This window comes from Bombina bombina, chromosome 9, assembly GCF_027579735.1.
Source record: "Bombina bombina isolate aBomBom1 chromosome 9, aBomBom1.pri, whole genome shotgun sequence".
Classification (NCBI taxonomy): Eukaryota; Metazoa; Chordata; class Amphibia; order Anura; family Bombinatoridae; genus Bombina; species Bombina bombina.
The window spans coordinates 191,195,294-191,211,844 of record NC_069507.1 but is presented as its reverse complement, the minus strand read 5'-3'; the positions used below and the strand labels follow the sequence as shown (position 1 = coordinate 191,211,844).

At 40.4% G+C, this 16,551-nt stretch overlaps 1 protein-coding gene across 1 annotated transcript in view; it reads left to right on the top strand.

Annotated features, from left to right (window-relative positions):
- The window catches only part of CNNM1 (cyclin and CBS domain divalent metal cation transport mediator 1), a 421,587-nt gene that overhangs the window by 36,267 nt on the left and 368,769 nt on the right, over positions 1-16,551 (top strand). Inside the window, exon 3 of the mRNA XM_053692543.1 lies at positions 6,849-6,989. Within this exon, the coding sequence (XP_053548518.1) occupies positions 6,849-6,989 (141 nt within the window). The remainder of the gene's footprint in view (positions 1-6,848; positions 6,990-16,551) is intronic.

The following is a 16,551-nucleotide window of genomic DNA, read 5'->3' as shown; positions in this document are numbered from 1 at the left end:
ATCACCAGTTCTGAGATCTGTTGAATTAGTAGAGCATTATCTGAACCACTCGCCCCTGTATCATTCTGATTAAGTATCTCTGAGCTACTCTCATTGGGTTTGAGCTTTTTTTCTCTTGATTTTGGTGGCATGATGGGTGAGGTGGATTTAGTGTGTGAAATAAATCTTTCCATGTATTAAGTGAATTAGTGTCAAAAATTGGACTAGATCCTACATAAAATATAATTAATTAGAATGTAACACTCTATCTTGATCTTGGATCCTTTTAAGTGAATTTTGAGTCTATATCCAATTAGGATATGCTACCAAAAAAAAGGGTGTATTTGTGCTATAAAACCACAAAGTCTGGCAGTCTAACCAAGCTAGAACAAATCTAGAAATGTGTAAAGTGTCCAAAAAAAAAAAATTTTTTTTTCTTTATCTCAAAGTGTGTGTGTTCAAAAGAAAAAGTGAAAAAGAAAAAGAAACAACAAAGCATACATCAAATATAATATTCTACAGACATAGGCCTAGATTTGGAGTTCGGCGGTAAAAGGGCTGTTAACGCTCCGCGGGTTTTTTTCTGGCCGCACCATAAATTTAACTCTGGTATCGAGAGTCCAAAAAAATGCTGCGTTAGGCTCCAAAAAAGGAGCGTAGAGCATTTTTACCGCAAATGCAACTCTCGATACCAGAGTTGCTTACGGACGCGGCCAGCCTCAAAAACGTGCTCGTGCACGATTCTCCCATAGGAAACAATGGGGCTGTTTGAGCTGAAAAAAAACCTAACACCTGCAAAAAAGCCGCGTTCAGCTCCTAACGCAGCCCCATTGTTTCCTATGGGGAAACACTTCCTACGTCTGCACCTAACACTCTAACATGTACCCCGAGTCTAAACACCCCTAACCTTACACTTATTAACCCCTAATCTGCCGCCCCCGCTATCGCTGACCCCTGCATTACACTTTTAACCCCTAATCTGCCGCTCCGTAAACCGCCGCCACCTACGTTATCCCTATGTACCCCTAATCTGCTGCCCTAACATCGCCGACCCCTATGTTATATTTATTAACCCCTAATCTGCCCCCCACAACGTCGCCGACACCTACCTACACTTATTAACCCCTAATCTGCCGAGCGGACCTGAGCGCTACTATAATAAATGTATTAACCCCTAATCCGCCTCACTAACCCTATCATAAATAGTATTAACCCCTAATCTGCCCTCCCTAACATCGCCGACACCTACCTTCAATTATTAACCCCTAATCTGCCGACCGGAGCTCACCGCTATTCTAATAAATGGATTAACCCCTAAAGCTAAGTCTAACCCTAACACTAACACCCCCCTAACTTAAATATAATTTACATCTAACGAAATAAATTAACTCTTATTAAATAACTTATTCCTATTTAAAGCTAAATACTTACCTGTAAAATAAATCCTAATATAGCTACAATATAAATTACATTTATATTATAGCTATTTTAGGATTAATATTTATTTTACAGGCAACTTTGTAATTATTTTAACCAGGTACAATAGCTATTAAATAGTTAAGAACTATTTAATAGTTACCTAGTTAAAATAATTACAAATTGACCTGTAAAATAAATCCTAACCTAAGTTATAATTAAACCTAACACTACCCTATCAATAAAATAATTAAATAAACTACCTACAATTACCTACAATTAACCTAACACTACACTATCAATAAATTAAATAAACACAATTGCTACAAATAAATACAATTAAATAAACTATCTAAAGTACAAAAAATAAAAAAGAACTAAGTTACAGAAAATAAAAAAATATTTACAAACATAAGAAAAATATTACAACAATTTTAAACTAATTACACCTACTCTAAGCCCCCTAATAAAATAACAAAGCCCCCCAAAATAAAAAATTCCCTACCCTATTCTAAAATACAAAAATTACAAGCTCTTTTACCTTACCAGCCTTGAACAGGGCCCTTTGCGGGGCATGCCCCAAGAAGTTCAGCTCTTTTGCCTGTAAAAAAAAACATACAATACCCCCCCCCAACATTACAACCCACCACCCACATACCCCTAATCTAACCCAAACCCCCCTTAAATAAACCTAACACTAAGCCCCTGAAGATCTTCCTACCTTGTCTTCACCTCACCAGGTATCACCGATCCGTCCTGGCTCCAAGATCTTCATCCAACCCAAGCGGGGGTTGGCGATCCATAATCCGGTGCTCCAAAGTCTTCCTCCTATCCGGCAAGAAGAGGACATCCGGACCGGCAAACATCTTCTCCAAGCGGCATCTTCTATGTTCTTCCATCCGATGACGACCGGCTCCATCTTGAAGACCTCCAGCGCGGATCCATCCTCTTCTTCCGACGACTAGACGACGAATGACGGTTCCTTTAAGGGACGTCATCCAAGATGGCGTCCCTCGAATTCCGATTGGCTGATAGGATTCTATCAGCCAATCGGAATTAAGGTAGGAATTTTCTGATTGGCTGATGGAATCAGCCAATCAGAATCAAGTTCAATCCGATTGGCCGATCCCATCAGCCAATCAGATTGAGCTCGCATTCTATTGGCTGATCGGAACAGCCAATAGAATGCGAGCTCAATCTGATTGGCTGATTGGATCAGCCAATCGGATTGAACTTGATTCTGATTGGCTGATTCCATCAGCCAATCAGAAAATTCCTACCTTAATTCCGATTGGCTGATAGAATCCTATCAGCCAATCGGAATTCGAGGGACGCCATCTTGGATGACGTCCCTTAAAGGAACCGTCATTCGTCGTCTAGTCGTCGGAAGAAGAGGATGGATCCGCGCTGGAGGTCTTCAAGATGGAGCCGGTCGTCATCGGATGGAAGAACATAGAAGATGCCGCTTGGAGAAGATGTTTGCCGGTCCGGATGTCCTCTTCTTGCCGGATAGGAGGAAGACTTTGGAGCACCGGATTATGGATCGCCAACCCCCGCTTGGGTTGGATGAAGATCTTGGAGCCAGGACGGATCGGTGATACCTGGTGAGGTGAAGACAAGGTAGGAAGATCTTCAGGGGCTTAGTGTTAGGTTTATTTAAGGGGGGTTTGGGTTAGATTAGGGGTATGTGGGTGGTGGGTTGTAATGTTGGGGGGGGGGTATTGTATGTTTTTTTTTACAGGCAAAAGAGCTGAACTTCTTGGGGCATGCCCCGCAAAGGGCCCTGTTCAGGGCTGGTAAGGTAAAAGAGCTTGTAATTTTTGTATTTTAGAATAGGGTAGGGAATTTTTTATTTTGGGGGGCTTTGTTATTTTATTAGGGGGCTTAGAGTAGGTGTAATTAGTTTAAAATTGTTGTAATATTTTTCTTATGTTTGTAAATATTTTTTTATTTTCTGTAACTTAGTTCTTTTTTATTTTTTGTACTTTAGATAGTTTATTTAATTGTATTTATTTGTAGCAATTGTGTTTATTTAATTTATTGATAGTGTAGTGTTAGGTTAATTGTAGGTAATTGTAGGTAGTTTATTTAATTATTTTATTGATAGGGTAGTGTTAGGTTTAATTATAACTTAGGTTAGGATTTATTTTACAGGTCAATTTGTAATTATTTTAACTAGGTAACTATTAAATAGTTCTTAACTATTTAATAGCTATTGTACCTGGTTAAAATAATTACAAAGTTGCCTGTAAAATAAATATTAATCCTAAAATAGCTATAATATAAATGTAATTTATATTGTAGCTATATTAGGATTTATTTTACAGGTAAGTATTTAGCTTTAAATAGGAATAAGTTATTTAATAAGAGTTAATTTATTTCGTTAGATGTAAATTATATTTAAGTTAGGGGGGTGTTAGTGTTAGGGTTAGACTTAGCTTTAGGGGTTAATCCATTTATTAGAATAGCGGTGAGCTCCGGTCGGCAGATTAGGGGTTAATAATTGAAGGTAGGTGTCGGCGATGTTAGGGAGGGCAGATTAGGGGTTAATACTATTTATGATAGGGTTAGTGAGGCGGATTAGGGGTTAATACATTTATTATAGTAGCGCTCAGGTCCGCTCGGCAGATTAGGGGTTAATAAGTGTAGGTAGGTGTCGGCGACGTTGTGGGGGGCAGATTAGGGGTTAATAAATATAACACAGGGGTCGGCGATGTTAGGGGCAGCAGATTAGGGGTACATAGGGATAACGTAGGTGGCGGCGATTTGCGGTCGGAAGATTAGGGGTTAATTATTTTAAGTAGCTTGCGGCGACGTTGTGGGGGGCAAGTTAGGGGTTAATAAATATAATATAGGGGTCGGCGGTGTTAGGGGCAGCAGATTAGGGGTACATAAGTATAACGTAGGTGGCGGTCGGCAGATTAGGGGTTAAAAATTTTAATCGAGTGGCGGCGATGTGGGGGGACCTCGGTTTAGGGGTACATAGGTAGTTTATGGGTGTTAGTGTACTTTAGGGTACAGTAGTTAAGAGCTTTATAAACCGGCGTTAGCCAGAAAGCTCTTAACTCCTGCTTTTTTTCTGCGGCTGGAATCTTGTCGTTAGAGCTCTAACGCTCACTGCAGAAACGACTCTAAATACCGGCGTTAGGAAGATCCCATTGAAAAGATAGGATACGCAAATGGCGTAGGGGGATCTGCGGTATGGAAAAGTCGCGGCTGAAAAGTGAGCGTTAGACCCTTACCTACATGACTCTAAATACCGGCGGTAGCCTAAAACCAGCGTTAGGAGCCTCTAACGCTGGTTTTCACGGCTACCGCCGAACTCCAAATCTAGGTCATTGTCTGCTTAGCCTAAAGAACAATTATTGTGAAGAGGATGCCCTCTAAATTTTTAACATATTCTGGGAGCAGAGTAATGGACTCCCTACGAAAAACCAGGTGAATATGTAAATACCACCTACAGAAAATTGTATTGATCTCAGTCTGCTAATTCCAAACAAAATAAACAGAATAGTCACTTTATCTAAGAAATTTGTTATTCGCTATAGAAAAAAGAAACAGTCTAGAATACCCTCTATTTAAAGGTTGCTATACTCAAGACCAAGTGCAATAACCTTTAAACCAGCCTTTATAAACTTATCAGACTCCTTTCCCTGAAAAAAGATTTTTATCATAAAAAGCTTTTAACCTGAGCCCCTGCTAAGCATAAGAGAGAAAAAAAACAAACAAAAAAAAAACCCCAGCACACTTAACAGAGGAGCTTTCTCAATCAATCATTAACTGTTGAGCAGAATTATCAAATCAAATAAACAAAACAAGGAAATGATTGTCTAGATATATACCAAGGGACTTGTTACACACATAGTCAACTCTAAGGTCTTTTTGTATAGAATCAGCACGTTAAGGGTTGAATTTTATCTAATACTCAGATAGGTATGGAGTATCTTCAAAGCTTATAAGAGCCAATAACTTCTGAGACCCTTAGCCTTTAATTTCCTGCTATCTTCTGAACACCTTGGACCCACCAAATCAATTGTATAGTCATATAGATCTGGTGTTAGAATGATAATTATTCCTTTATGAGTCTCCACAGTCCGTTTATATTTCAGAGAGGCCTCTTTACACTTGCCAGCTTATAAGTCCGGAGAGCGTCTCTCTAATATGTCCAGGATATTAACTGTCCCCAGGAACCAAAATTTAGCAGTCCAAATTCGTAGAACTAAATGTGTGTAGTTACTAATTACCCTTTGCTTTTAGAGTAAATTAAAGCCCCTTTAACCTTGCTACATGCAACTTTTTATAGCGAGTTATAAGGCAACAGTTCTTGGCTTGACCCAGCTTGAGAGAATAAACAGAAGATCTTACCAGGCCGTAGCAGTGAAGACCTTGCCCCTGATACCAGCTCTACTCGTGCGTCCTCTCTCCTCCGAGTCTCCTGTGTTCTCAGTTGTTCCGGTTCCCAATTCCGCTGGTACCTGCCTCCCGCATACGGCACTTCCTGCAATAGAGTTTCGCCGTAGTACCAGTTTGACTTCAGCGTCCTCACGCTGCCAAGCCTCGCTTTGGTCCTCGAATGTTCAGGCTTACGGCTATGCGGATCTACGCCTCCAGCGTGCGGGACTATCTGGAACTTGCTGCAGTGTTGTCCTGGCTATGATAGTGGGCTGCGCCTGGCTCTTCTGGCGAGGGGGATCACCGGTCGCAGTAAGTAACGAGGCCGCCGATCTCGGACACCTCCGTGATCTCTGCCTCCACAACAGCAACTCTGTCTCCCTTCCTTTGGCCGTTATCTTTAGGCTGGTTCCACCACACTTCTTGTATAGCTTTAGACCCAGTGGATATGTGCGAGAACGCCTCCTGGCGTAATGACTCTGCTCCTGAGTCAGTCTGCAATTGAGGAGCCGGCTTCTGCTAGAAAGTATCCAGACCAGGTAGGTTCTCTCTGGCCAAGGATAAGCGCAGGTGGGGGGTGATCGATATTGCCCTTTAGTTTAGAGCAGCGTGCCAGCATCCATCTTGCTGCTAGCTCCTCCCCTTCCGGTTCCTCCAGTGTAGCCAAATTACAATTTTAAAGAAATTAAAATCCTTTAAAAAATAAAAGTTAAAAGTCATTTGCATGAAAACTCATATCTGTCATCTTGATTACATTTCACAACAAAATAAAGCAGTGCCTTTAACAAACATGAGTAACAAAAATAGTTACATATAACGCTAGAAAAAGAATGCAGGTCTGTCCAGATAACCTAATATGCATTTAGATGGGTTAGCAGTGGTGTGGATGGAAACGGAATGCAATAGTTAGCTATGAAATCAGTGACTAAGCGATCTCTATGATTATTTTAGAGAATATATAATTTGATATTTTATGAAAATTTCAAACTGTACTAATTTGTTTATACATAAACCTTCTGAAATAACCCTGGTTAATTGTATTGCAATATAATTTCTTACAGCTGATAACAGAAAAAAAGAGAGAATCCCTCACAGAGAGAGGAAGCAGCATGACTTTTCACTCTTCAAGCTCTCAGACAGCGAGATAAAAGTTAAGATTTCTCCACAACTTCTTCTGGCCACACATAGGTTCATGGCAACAGGTCTGTATAAATGTGACATATATATATATATATATATATATATATATATATATATATGTTTTGTATTTATCTGGTTCGCACCACCTCATATAGTTAACACTCTAAATCATTCGAGTGGTCTGACTTGTAAGTTAATATCAGAACCACCCTGTGCACGGAGGGAAAAGGAATATTGAATGTAATACTTAAACAAGAAAGGTGTGAAAAAACATGTTTTTCACACTTAGTTCCCTATATCCAGCACCAGATTATAGGTTAAAATCAACAAACTAGTATTACCATATGAGGGACACTGTCTATTGGAATTCCACACAATTGTATGCACAAATTATAATAAATAACGACATAGAAAAATTTATCATTTGTAATATGTTTACTGAAATAACCGTTAGAAAAGTACCGGATAACAAAATATAAATATACGAACGTGGGCCCACTTGTGTATTAAATATTGGCCAATATTTTAAATGTCCTTATGTAAACAAGCTCCTTTCTATATCCAAAATTATTGTATTCAGAAATTTGTGATAATGTTCTTAACTTGTGTTTGTTTGCTTTAAGGATTTCAGTATTCTAGCCGTATAGCGGGCTTATCTTTTGCTCGTATGAATGAAATGTTGTCAGCGGTATTTAAATGAGAAGGTTTTTCAACACTCTAGGGGTGGGATAACATTTGTAACAGTTTTTGGTAAGCTGCAAAGTTCATCAAAGTTGACATTTGTTATAGTGTTGCAATTGTATCACAACGTGACGCCTCAAGGAATTATGGCTTCTGAGATTTTATGCCTCCGCTCACCTCGCTAGGCTGTCTTTCACAACTTTAGTAACAACACCATTTTACCTTGATTGCAGCATGTCTTGGATCTCCGTGTGTAGAGAGATAACTCACTTGTCTTCTTTGTTTGTAATGATCTGACCCTCAACGAGTGGACCTTACTCAAAGCCGCTGATGTTTTCCGGTCTTTACTTTTGGTTATTCCGGTCCGTTCATGAGGGCTCAGCTGTAGTCCTCAGTTTGAATATCCCAAGATATTCAAACTGAGGGCTACAGCTGAGCCCTCATGAACGGACCGGAATAAGTCTTGGTCAGCGGATGTATCATCCAAGACAAAATTGCTTAACATCCCTTTCAAAGGTAAAACTCTCTTCGGACCAGAATTGAAAGAGATTATTTCAGACATCACTGGGGGAAAGGGCCACGCCCTTCCACAAGATAGGCCGTTCAAGGCCAAGAATAAGTCTAATTTTCGTTCCTTTCGCAATTTCAGGAACGGACCGGTCTTTAATTCTGCATCCTCTAAGCAAGAGGGTAATGCTTCACAGCCCAAACCAGCCTGGAAACCTATGCAAGGCTGGAACAAGGGTAAGCAGGCCAAGAAGCCTGCTGCTGCTAACAAAACAGCATGAAGGAGTAGCCCCCGATCCGGGACCGGATCTAGTAGGGGGCAGACTCTCTCTCTTTGCTCAGGCTTGGGCAAGAGATGTTCAGGATCCCTGGGCACTAGAAATAGTTTCTCAGGGTTATCTTCTGGAATTCAGGGAACTACCCCCAAGGGGAAGGTTCCACATGTCTCACTTATCCTTAAACCAAATAAAGAGACAGGCGTTCTTACATTGTGTAGAAGACCTGTTAAAGATGGGAGTGATACACCCAGTTCCAATAAAGGAACAAGGAATGGGATTTTATTCAAATCTGTTCGTAGTTCCCAAAAAAGAGGGAACCTTCAGACCAATTTTGGATTTGAAGATCCTAAACAAATTTCTCAGGGTACCATCGTTCAAGATGGAAACCATTCGAACGATTCTACCCACTATCCAGGAAGGTCAATTTATGACTACCGTGGATCTAAAGGATGCGTACCTACATATTCCTATCCACAAAGAACATCATCAGTTCCTAAGGTTCGCCTTTCTGGACAAACATTACCAGTTTGTGGCCCTCCCATTCGGGTTAGCCACTGCTCCAAGGATTTTCACAAAGGTACTCGGGTCCCTTCTAGCGGTTCTAAGACCGAGGGGCATTGCAGTAGTACCATACTTGGACGACATTCTAATACAAGCGTCGTCCCTGTCAAAAGCAAAGGCTCATACAGACATCGTTCTGGCCTTTCTCAGATCGCACGGATGGAAGGTGAACATAGAAAAAAAGTTCTCTGTCTCCGTCAACAAGAGTTCCCTTCTTGGGAACAATAATAGATTCCTTAGAAATGAGGATTTTTCTGACAGAGGTCAGAAAGTCAAAACTTCTAAGCACTTGTCAAGTTCTTCATTCTGTTCCACGTCCTTCCATAGCTCAGTGCATGGAAGTAGTAGGGTTGATGGTTGCAGCAATGGACATAGTTCCTTTTGCACGAATTCATCTAAGACCATTACAACTGTGCATGCTCAAACAGTGGAATGGGGAATATACAGACTTGTCTCCAATGATTCAAGTAGATCAGAAGACCAGAGATTCACTCCGTTGGTGGCTGACCCTGGACCATCTATCCCAGGGAATGAGCTTCCGCAGACCAGAGTGGGTCATTGTCACGACCGACGCCAGTCTAGTGGGCTGGGGCGCGGTCTGGGAATCCCTGAAAACTCAGGGACTATGGTCTCGGGAAGAGTCTCTTCTCCCGATAAACATTCTGGAACTAAGAGCGATCTTCAATGCTCTCAGGGCTTGGCCTCAGCTAGCAAAGGCCAGATTCATAAGATTCCAATCAGACAACATGACGACCATTGCGTATATCAATCATCAGGGGGGAACAAGGAGTTCCCTGGCGATGAAAGAAGTGACCAAAATAATACAATGGGCGGAGGATCACTCCTGCCATCTATCTGCAATCCACATCCCAGGTGTGGAAAACTGGGAAGCGGATTATCTGAGTCGTCAGACATTCCATCCGGGGAGTGGGAACTCCACCCGGAGATCTTTGCCCAACTAACTCAATTATGGGGCATTCCAGACATGGATCTGATGGCGTCTCGTCAGAACTTCAAGGTTCCTTGCTACGGGTCCAGATCCAGGGATCCCAAGGCGACTCTAGTAGATGCACTAGTAGCACCTTGGACCTTCAACCTAGCTTATGTATTTCCACCGTTTCCTCTCATTCCCAGGCTGGTAGCCAGGATCAAACAGGAGAGGGCCTCGGTGATCTTGATAGCTCCTGCGTGGCCACGCAGGACTTGGTATGCAGACCTGGTGAATATGTCATCGGTTCCACCATGGAAGCTACCTTTGAGACAGGACCTTCTTGTTCAGGGTCCATTCGAACATCCAAATCTGGTCTCCCTCCAGCTGACGGCTTGGAGATTGAACGCTTGATTCTATCAAAGCGTGGGTTTTCAGATTCTGTGATAGATACTCTGGTTCAGGCCAGAAAACCGGTAACTAGAAAGATTTACCATAAAATATGGAAAAGATATATCTGTTGGTGTGAATCCAAAGGATTCCCATGGAATAAGATAAAAATTCCTAAGATTCTCTCCTTTCTACAAGAAGGTTTGGAGAAAGGATTATCTGCAAGTTCTCTAAAGGGACAGATCTCTGCTTTATCTGTCTTACTACACAAAAGACTGGCAGCTGTGCCAGATGTTCAAGCATTTGTTCAGGCTCTGGTTAGGATCAAGCCTGTTTACAGACCTTTGACTCCTCCCTGGAGTCTAAATCTAGTTCTTTCAGTTCTTCAAGGGGTTCCGTTTGAACCTTTACATTCCATAGATATTAAGTTACTATCTTGGAAAGTTTTGTTTTTGGTTGCTATTTCTTCTGCTAGAAGAGTTTCAGAGTTATCTGCTTTGCAGTGTTCTCCGCCTTATCTGGTGTTCCATCATCCGATTGGCTTACGAGACTGCCGGACGGCAGCCTCCTGAAAGAATCACAGCTCACTCCACTAGGGCTGTGGCTTCCACATGGGCCTTCAAGAACGAGGCTTCTGTTGACCAGATATGTAAGGCAGCGACTTGGTCTTCACTGCACACTTTTGCCAAATTTTACAAATTTGATACTTTTGCTTCTTCGGAGGCTATTTTTGGGAGAAAGGTTTTGCAAGCCGTGGTGCCTTCCGTTTAAGTAACCTGATTTGCTCCCTCCCTTCATCCGTGTCCTAAAGCTTTGGTATTGGTTCCCACAAGTAAGGATGACGCCGTGGACCGGACACACCAATGTTGGAGAAAACAGAATTTATGCTTACCTGATAAATTACTTTCTCCAACGGTGTGTCCAGTCCACGGCCCGCCCTGGTTTTTTAATCAGGTCTGATTAATTATTTTCTCTAACTACAGTCACCACGGTACCATATGGTTTCTCCTATATTTTTCCTCCTGTCCGTCGGTCGAATGACTGGGGTGGGCGGAGCCTAGGAGGGACTATATGGCCAGCTTTGCTGGGACTCTTTGCCATTTCCTGTTGGGGAAGAGATATTCCCACAAGTAAGGATGACGCCGTGGACCGGACACACCGTTGGAGAAAGTAATTTATCAGATAAGCATAAATTCTGTTTTCTCACACCTTTCTTGTTTAAGTATTACATATATATATATATATATATATATATATATATATATAACAAATATATTTGTCATATATGATATTAAAATATTTATTACTAAAGTACTATGCTATTGTAAGTTATTTATCATTGAACTACTCTACTAACAAATTTAATTTACTCACCATAGAAGTCAGTTCCCAAAGGCCTGCCTCCAGGTTTGTGAACAGGAATGTGGTAACACTGCTTCAGAAGATTTAGAGGGTCACTTAGGCAACCCTATACTATTGCTTTCGTTGCTGTCCTCAGACAGGTTTGTAGACAGAATGCTGCAGGGATGCAACTTAGCCATGTTTTCCAGAACAGGTATGATTTACCCATTTTGCAGGGTGTGCAGAAAGGAACATGGATAGTGCTGTTCAGCATCACCATTTAAGTTCTTCCCTGCAGTATGTGAAACTCAAACTGTAGAGGAAAACATGACCGTGACAACCCTAGAAGCATCTCTTGCTTGATACTTTGATAAGCTAGCATTTGCCCTTCCCTTGTGTTTTTGCTAAAGAAAAGAATGGTTTCAGTTTTTTGAGCTATTCTTTCTTTTTTGTTGCTTGTATGTGTAGGAAGACATTTATTTGTATTTAGACTGATGTGTGTGTTTCATTTTTAAAACACATGTTAGTTTATGGAATAGAAACTTCAACTTATGGTGCTACTGGCAATTCTATAGAAGCCTTACTAGATCCCTTGAGGATTTTGTTTTGTCTTCACTAATGCATGCAAGGATGTTTTTTTCAATGAGTGGGCTTTGGCTGACAATGGTGTAAGTCTAACTTTAAAAACTTAAACCTTGCATCCCCTCCCCCACAAAACAGAAAAAAAGTGAATCAAAATGTTTTTTTTTTTTAGAAGTCCTAATTAATGAGATGTAGACAATGCACGGGGAGCAGAGTTTAAGTTTCCACGTTTATCCTTCTGTGTGTAAATGTTTTTTTATATATATATATATATATATATATATATATATATATATATATATATGAGAATGACTTTAACTTTTTTTTTTTCATGCCTTGCAGTTTTGCAAGAGACAAGGCAGAAGCAAAGGTTAATTTTAGCTTGTTATAATCCACACTAGGTGAATTTCTAATTTGTAACTAATTACATGGAGCCGATTTATCAAATGTTGGACGGACATTGTTCGCTGTAGCGAATCATGTCCGCCCGACATCGCTAAATGCCATCTTATGACCACTGCTTCTTAACTTCTTAAGCATCTTGCTTGATTAATGTACCCACATGGCTTTTATATCTGTGGCTCCAGTACCAGATGTACTGGAACTATTAACGCAGAATTTGGCATTTTATCATATGTGGAAGCCAAATCCTCAAGACACTTTGAAAGGTTTTGGAAGATGCACTTTTTTGTCATTTGTCAGGAGTTTTATTTGTTTATGAAGACTCAGAATGTTCCTATTAACTTAAATATTTTCCTTGGGCCAGATTACATGTGGCATGCTAATGATAATGTAAGATGCGATACATAATATTGCTGGACAGCGCTAACATTAGTGAGCGACTTGATATCACATGTCCATGGTAAATTGCATTTACCAGAGAAGTTGCTCCAGTGCAACCTATACTTTAAATGGAGATTGTGAACGTGCTAACTTGCGCTCATATTACAAGTTGACATTTTTAGCACAACTTGAGACCTGAAGAAGTGTAAGTGTTAAAAAATGTTTTCACAAAACACATCAAAAACATTAAAATAAACTAATTACCCTCATATATATATATATACACACACAGTATGTCTAAATATGTGTATGTGTGTGTGTATATACTGTATATACAGGGAGTGCAGAATTATTAGGCAAGTTGTATTTTTGAGGATTAATTTTATTATTGAACAACAACCATGTTCTCAATGAACCCAAAAAACTCATTAATATCAAAGTAGTTTTTAGTTTGTTTTTAGTTATAGCTATTTTAGGGGGATATCTGTGTGCAGGTGACTATTACTGTGCATAATTATTAGGCAACTTAACAAAAAACAAATATATACCCATTTCAATTATTTATTTTTACCAGTGAAACCAATATAACATCTCAACATTCACAAATATACATTTCTGACATTCAAAAACAAAACAAAAACATATCAGTGACCAATATAGCCACCTTTCTTTGCAAGGACACTCAAAAGCCTGCCATCCATGGATTCTGTCAGTGTTTTGATCTGTTCACCATCAACATTGCGTGCAGCAGCAACCACAGCCTCCCAGACACTGTTCAGAGAGGTGTACTGTTTTCCCTCCTTGTAAATCTCACATTTGATGATGGACCACAGGTTCTCAATGGGGTTCAGATCAGGTGAACAAGGAGGCCATGTCATTAGATTTTCTTCTTTTATACCCTTTCTTGCAAGCCACGCTGTGGAGTACTTGGACGCGTGTGATGGAGCATTGTCCTGCATGAAAATCATGTTTTTCTTGAAGGATGCAGACTTCTTCCTGTACCACTGCTTGAAGAAGGTGTCTTCCAGAAACTGGCAGTAGGACTGGGAGTTGAGCTTGACTCCATCCTCAACCCGAAAAGGCCCCACAAGCTCATCTTTGATGATACCAGCCCAAACCAGTACTCCACCTCCACCTTGCTGGCGTCTGAGTCGGACTGGAGCTCTCTGCCCTTTACCAATCCAGCCACGGGCCCATCCATCTGGCCCATCAAGACTCACTCTCATTTCATCAGTCCATAAAACCTTAGAAAAATCAGTCTTGAGATATTTCTTGGCCCAGTCTTGACGTTTCAGCTTGTGTGTCTTGTTCAGTGGTGGTCGTCTTTCAGCCTTTCTTACCTTGGCCATGTCTCTGAGTATTGCACACCTTGTGCTTTTGGGCACTCCAGTGATGTTGCAGCTCTGAAATATGGCCAAACTGGTGGCAAGTGGCATCTTGGCAGCTGCACGCTTGACTTTTCTCAGTTCATGGGCAGTTATTTTGCGCCTTGGTTTTTCCACACGCTTCTTGCGACCCTGTTGACTATTTTGAATGAAACGCTTGATTGTTCGATAATCATGCTTCAGAAGCTTTGCAATTTTAAGAGAGCTGCATCCCTCTGCAAGATATCTCACTATTTTTGACTTTTCTGAGCCTGTCAAGTCCTTCTTTTGACCCATTTTGCCAAAGGAAAGGAAGTTGCCTAATAATTATGCACACCTGATATAGGGTGTTGATGTCATTAGACCACACCCCTTCTCATTACAGAGATGCACATCACCTAATATGCTTAATTGGTAGTAGGCTTTCGAGCCTATACAGCTTGGAGTAAGACAACATGCATAAAGAGGATGATGTGGTCAAAATACTCATTTGCCTAATAATTCTGCACTCCCTGTATATATATATATATATATATATATATATATATATATATATGGAAATTTGTGTTTATATGTGTAAATCTATCTATCTACATATCTAGCTATATAGATATATACATATATTTAAAAAAAAAAAAATATATATATTTCTCTTGTTAAGTGTAGTCAGCCCACGGGTCATCCATTACTTATGGAATATATCTCTTCCTAACAGGAAGCTGCAAGAGGATCACCCAAGCAGAGCTGCTATATAGCTCCTCCCCTCACATGTCATATTCAGTCATTCTCTTGCAGCCTAACTAAAGATAGGTCGCTGTGAGAGGTCTGTGGTGTTTTTTAACTTAGTTTATTTCTTCAATCAAAAGTTTGTTATTTTAAATGGCACCGGAGTGTGCTGTTTGTTCTCAGGCAGCATTAGAAGAATTTGCCTGCGTTTTCTATGATCTTAGCAGACGTAACTAAGATCCACTGGCTGTTCTCATCTGAGGAGTGAGGTAACTTCAGAAGAGGGGAATAGCATGCAGGGCCCCCTGCAAATGAGGTATGTGCAGTAAATTATTTTTCTGAGGAATGGAATTGACTGAGAAAATACTGCTGATACCAATGTAACGTAAGTTCAGCCTTAAATGCAGTGATAGCGACTGGTATTAGGCTGATGAGTGTGTGTACACTGAATGTATTTTTCTAAGGAATGGAATTGACTCTGAAAATACTGTTAATACTGAAATAATGTATGAGCCTTAACTGCAGTGAAAGCGACTGGTAGCAGGCTTATTAATAACACTTCATAACTTTTAAAATGTATGTTTAAAACGTTTACTGGCATGTTAATCGTTTTTTGTGAGGTACTTGGTGATAAAACTTATTGGGGCATGATTTTTACCACATGGCCATCTTTGTTTTCTGCATAGAAACAGTTATCTGAGCTTCCCCACTGTTGTAATATGAGTGGGAGGGGCCTATTTTAGCGCTTTTTTGCGTAGTAAAAATTCAGTCACAATCTGTCTACTTCATCCTCCATGATCCAGATCGTCTCTAGAGAGCTCAGGGGTCTTCAAAATTCATTTTGAGGGAGGTAATCAGTCACAGCAGACCTGTGACAGTGTGTTTTGACTGTGAGAAAAACGTTAATTGTTAAATTGTTATCCGTTTTTGGGTATTAAGGGGTTAATCATCCATTTGCTGGTGGGTGCAATCCTTTGCTAACTTAATACATTTACTGTGAAAAATTGGTTGCTATAACTATTTTGGTTCATTGTTATTTCAACTGTGACAGCTTTTTGTGCTTCTTAAAGGCACAGTAGCGTTTTTTATATTGCTTGTAAATTTATTTAGAAAAGTATTTCCAAGCTTGCTAGTCTCATTGCTAGTCTGTTTAAACATGTCTGACTCAGATGAATCTCTTTGTTCACTATGTTTAAAGGCCAATGTGGAGCCCAATAGAAATTTGTGTACTAATTGCATTGATGTTACTTTAAATAAAAGTCAATCTTTATATGCAAAGAAGTTATCACCAGACAACGAGGGGGAAGTTATGCCGACTAACTCTCCTCACGTGTCAGTACCTTCGCCTCCCGCTCAGGAGGTGCGTGATTTTGTGGCGCCAAGTACATCAGGGAGGCCCTTACAAATCACTTTGCAAGACATGGCTACTGTTATGACAGAAGTATTATCTAAATTGACAGAATTAAGAGGCAAGCGCGATAGC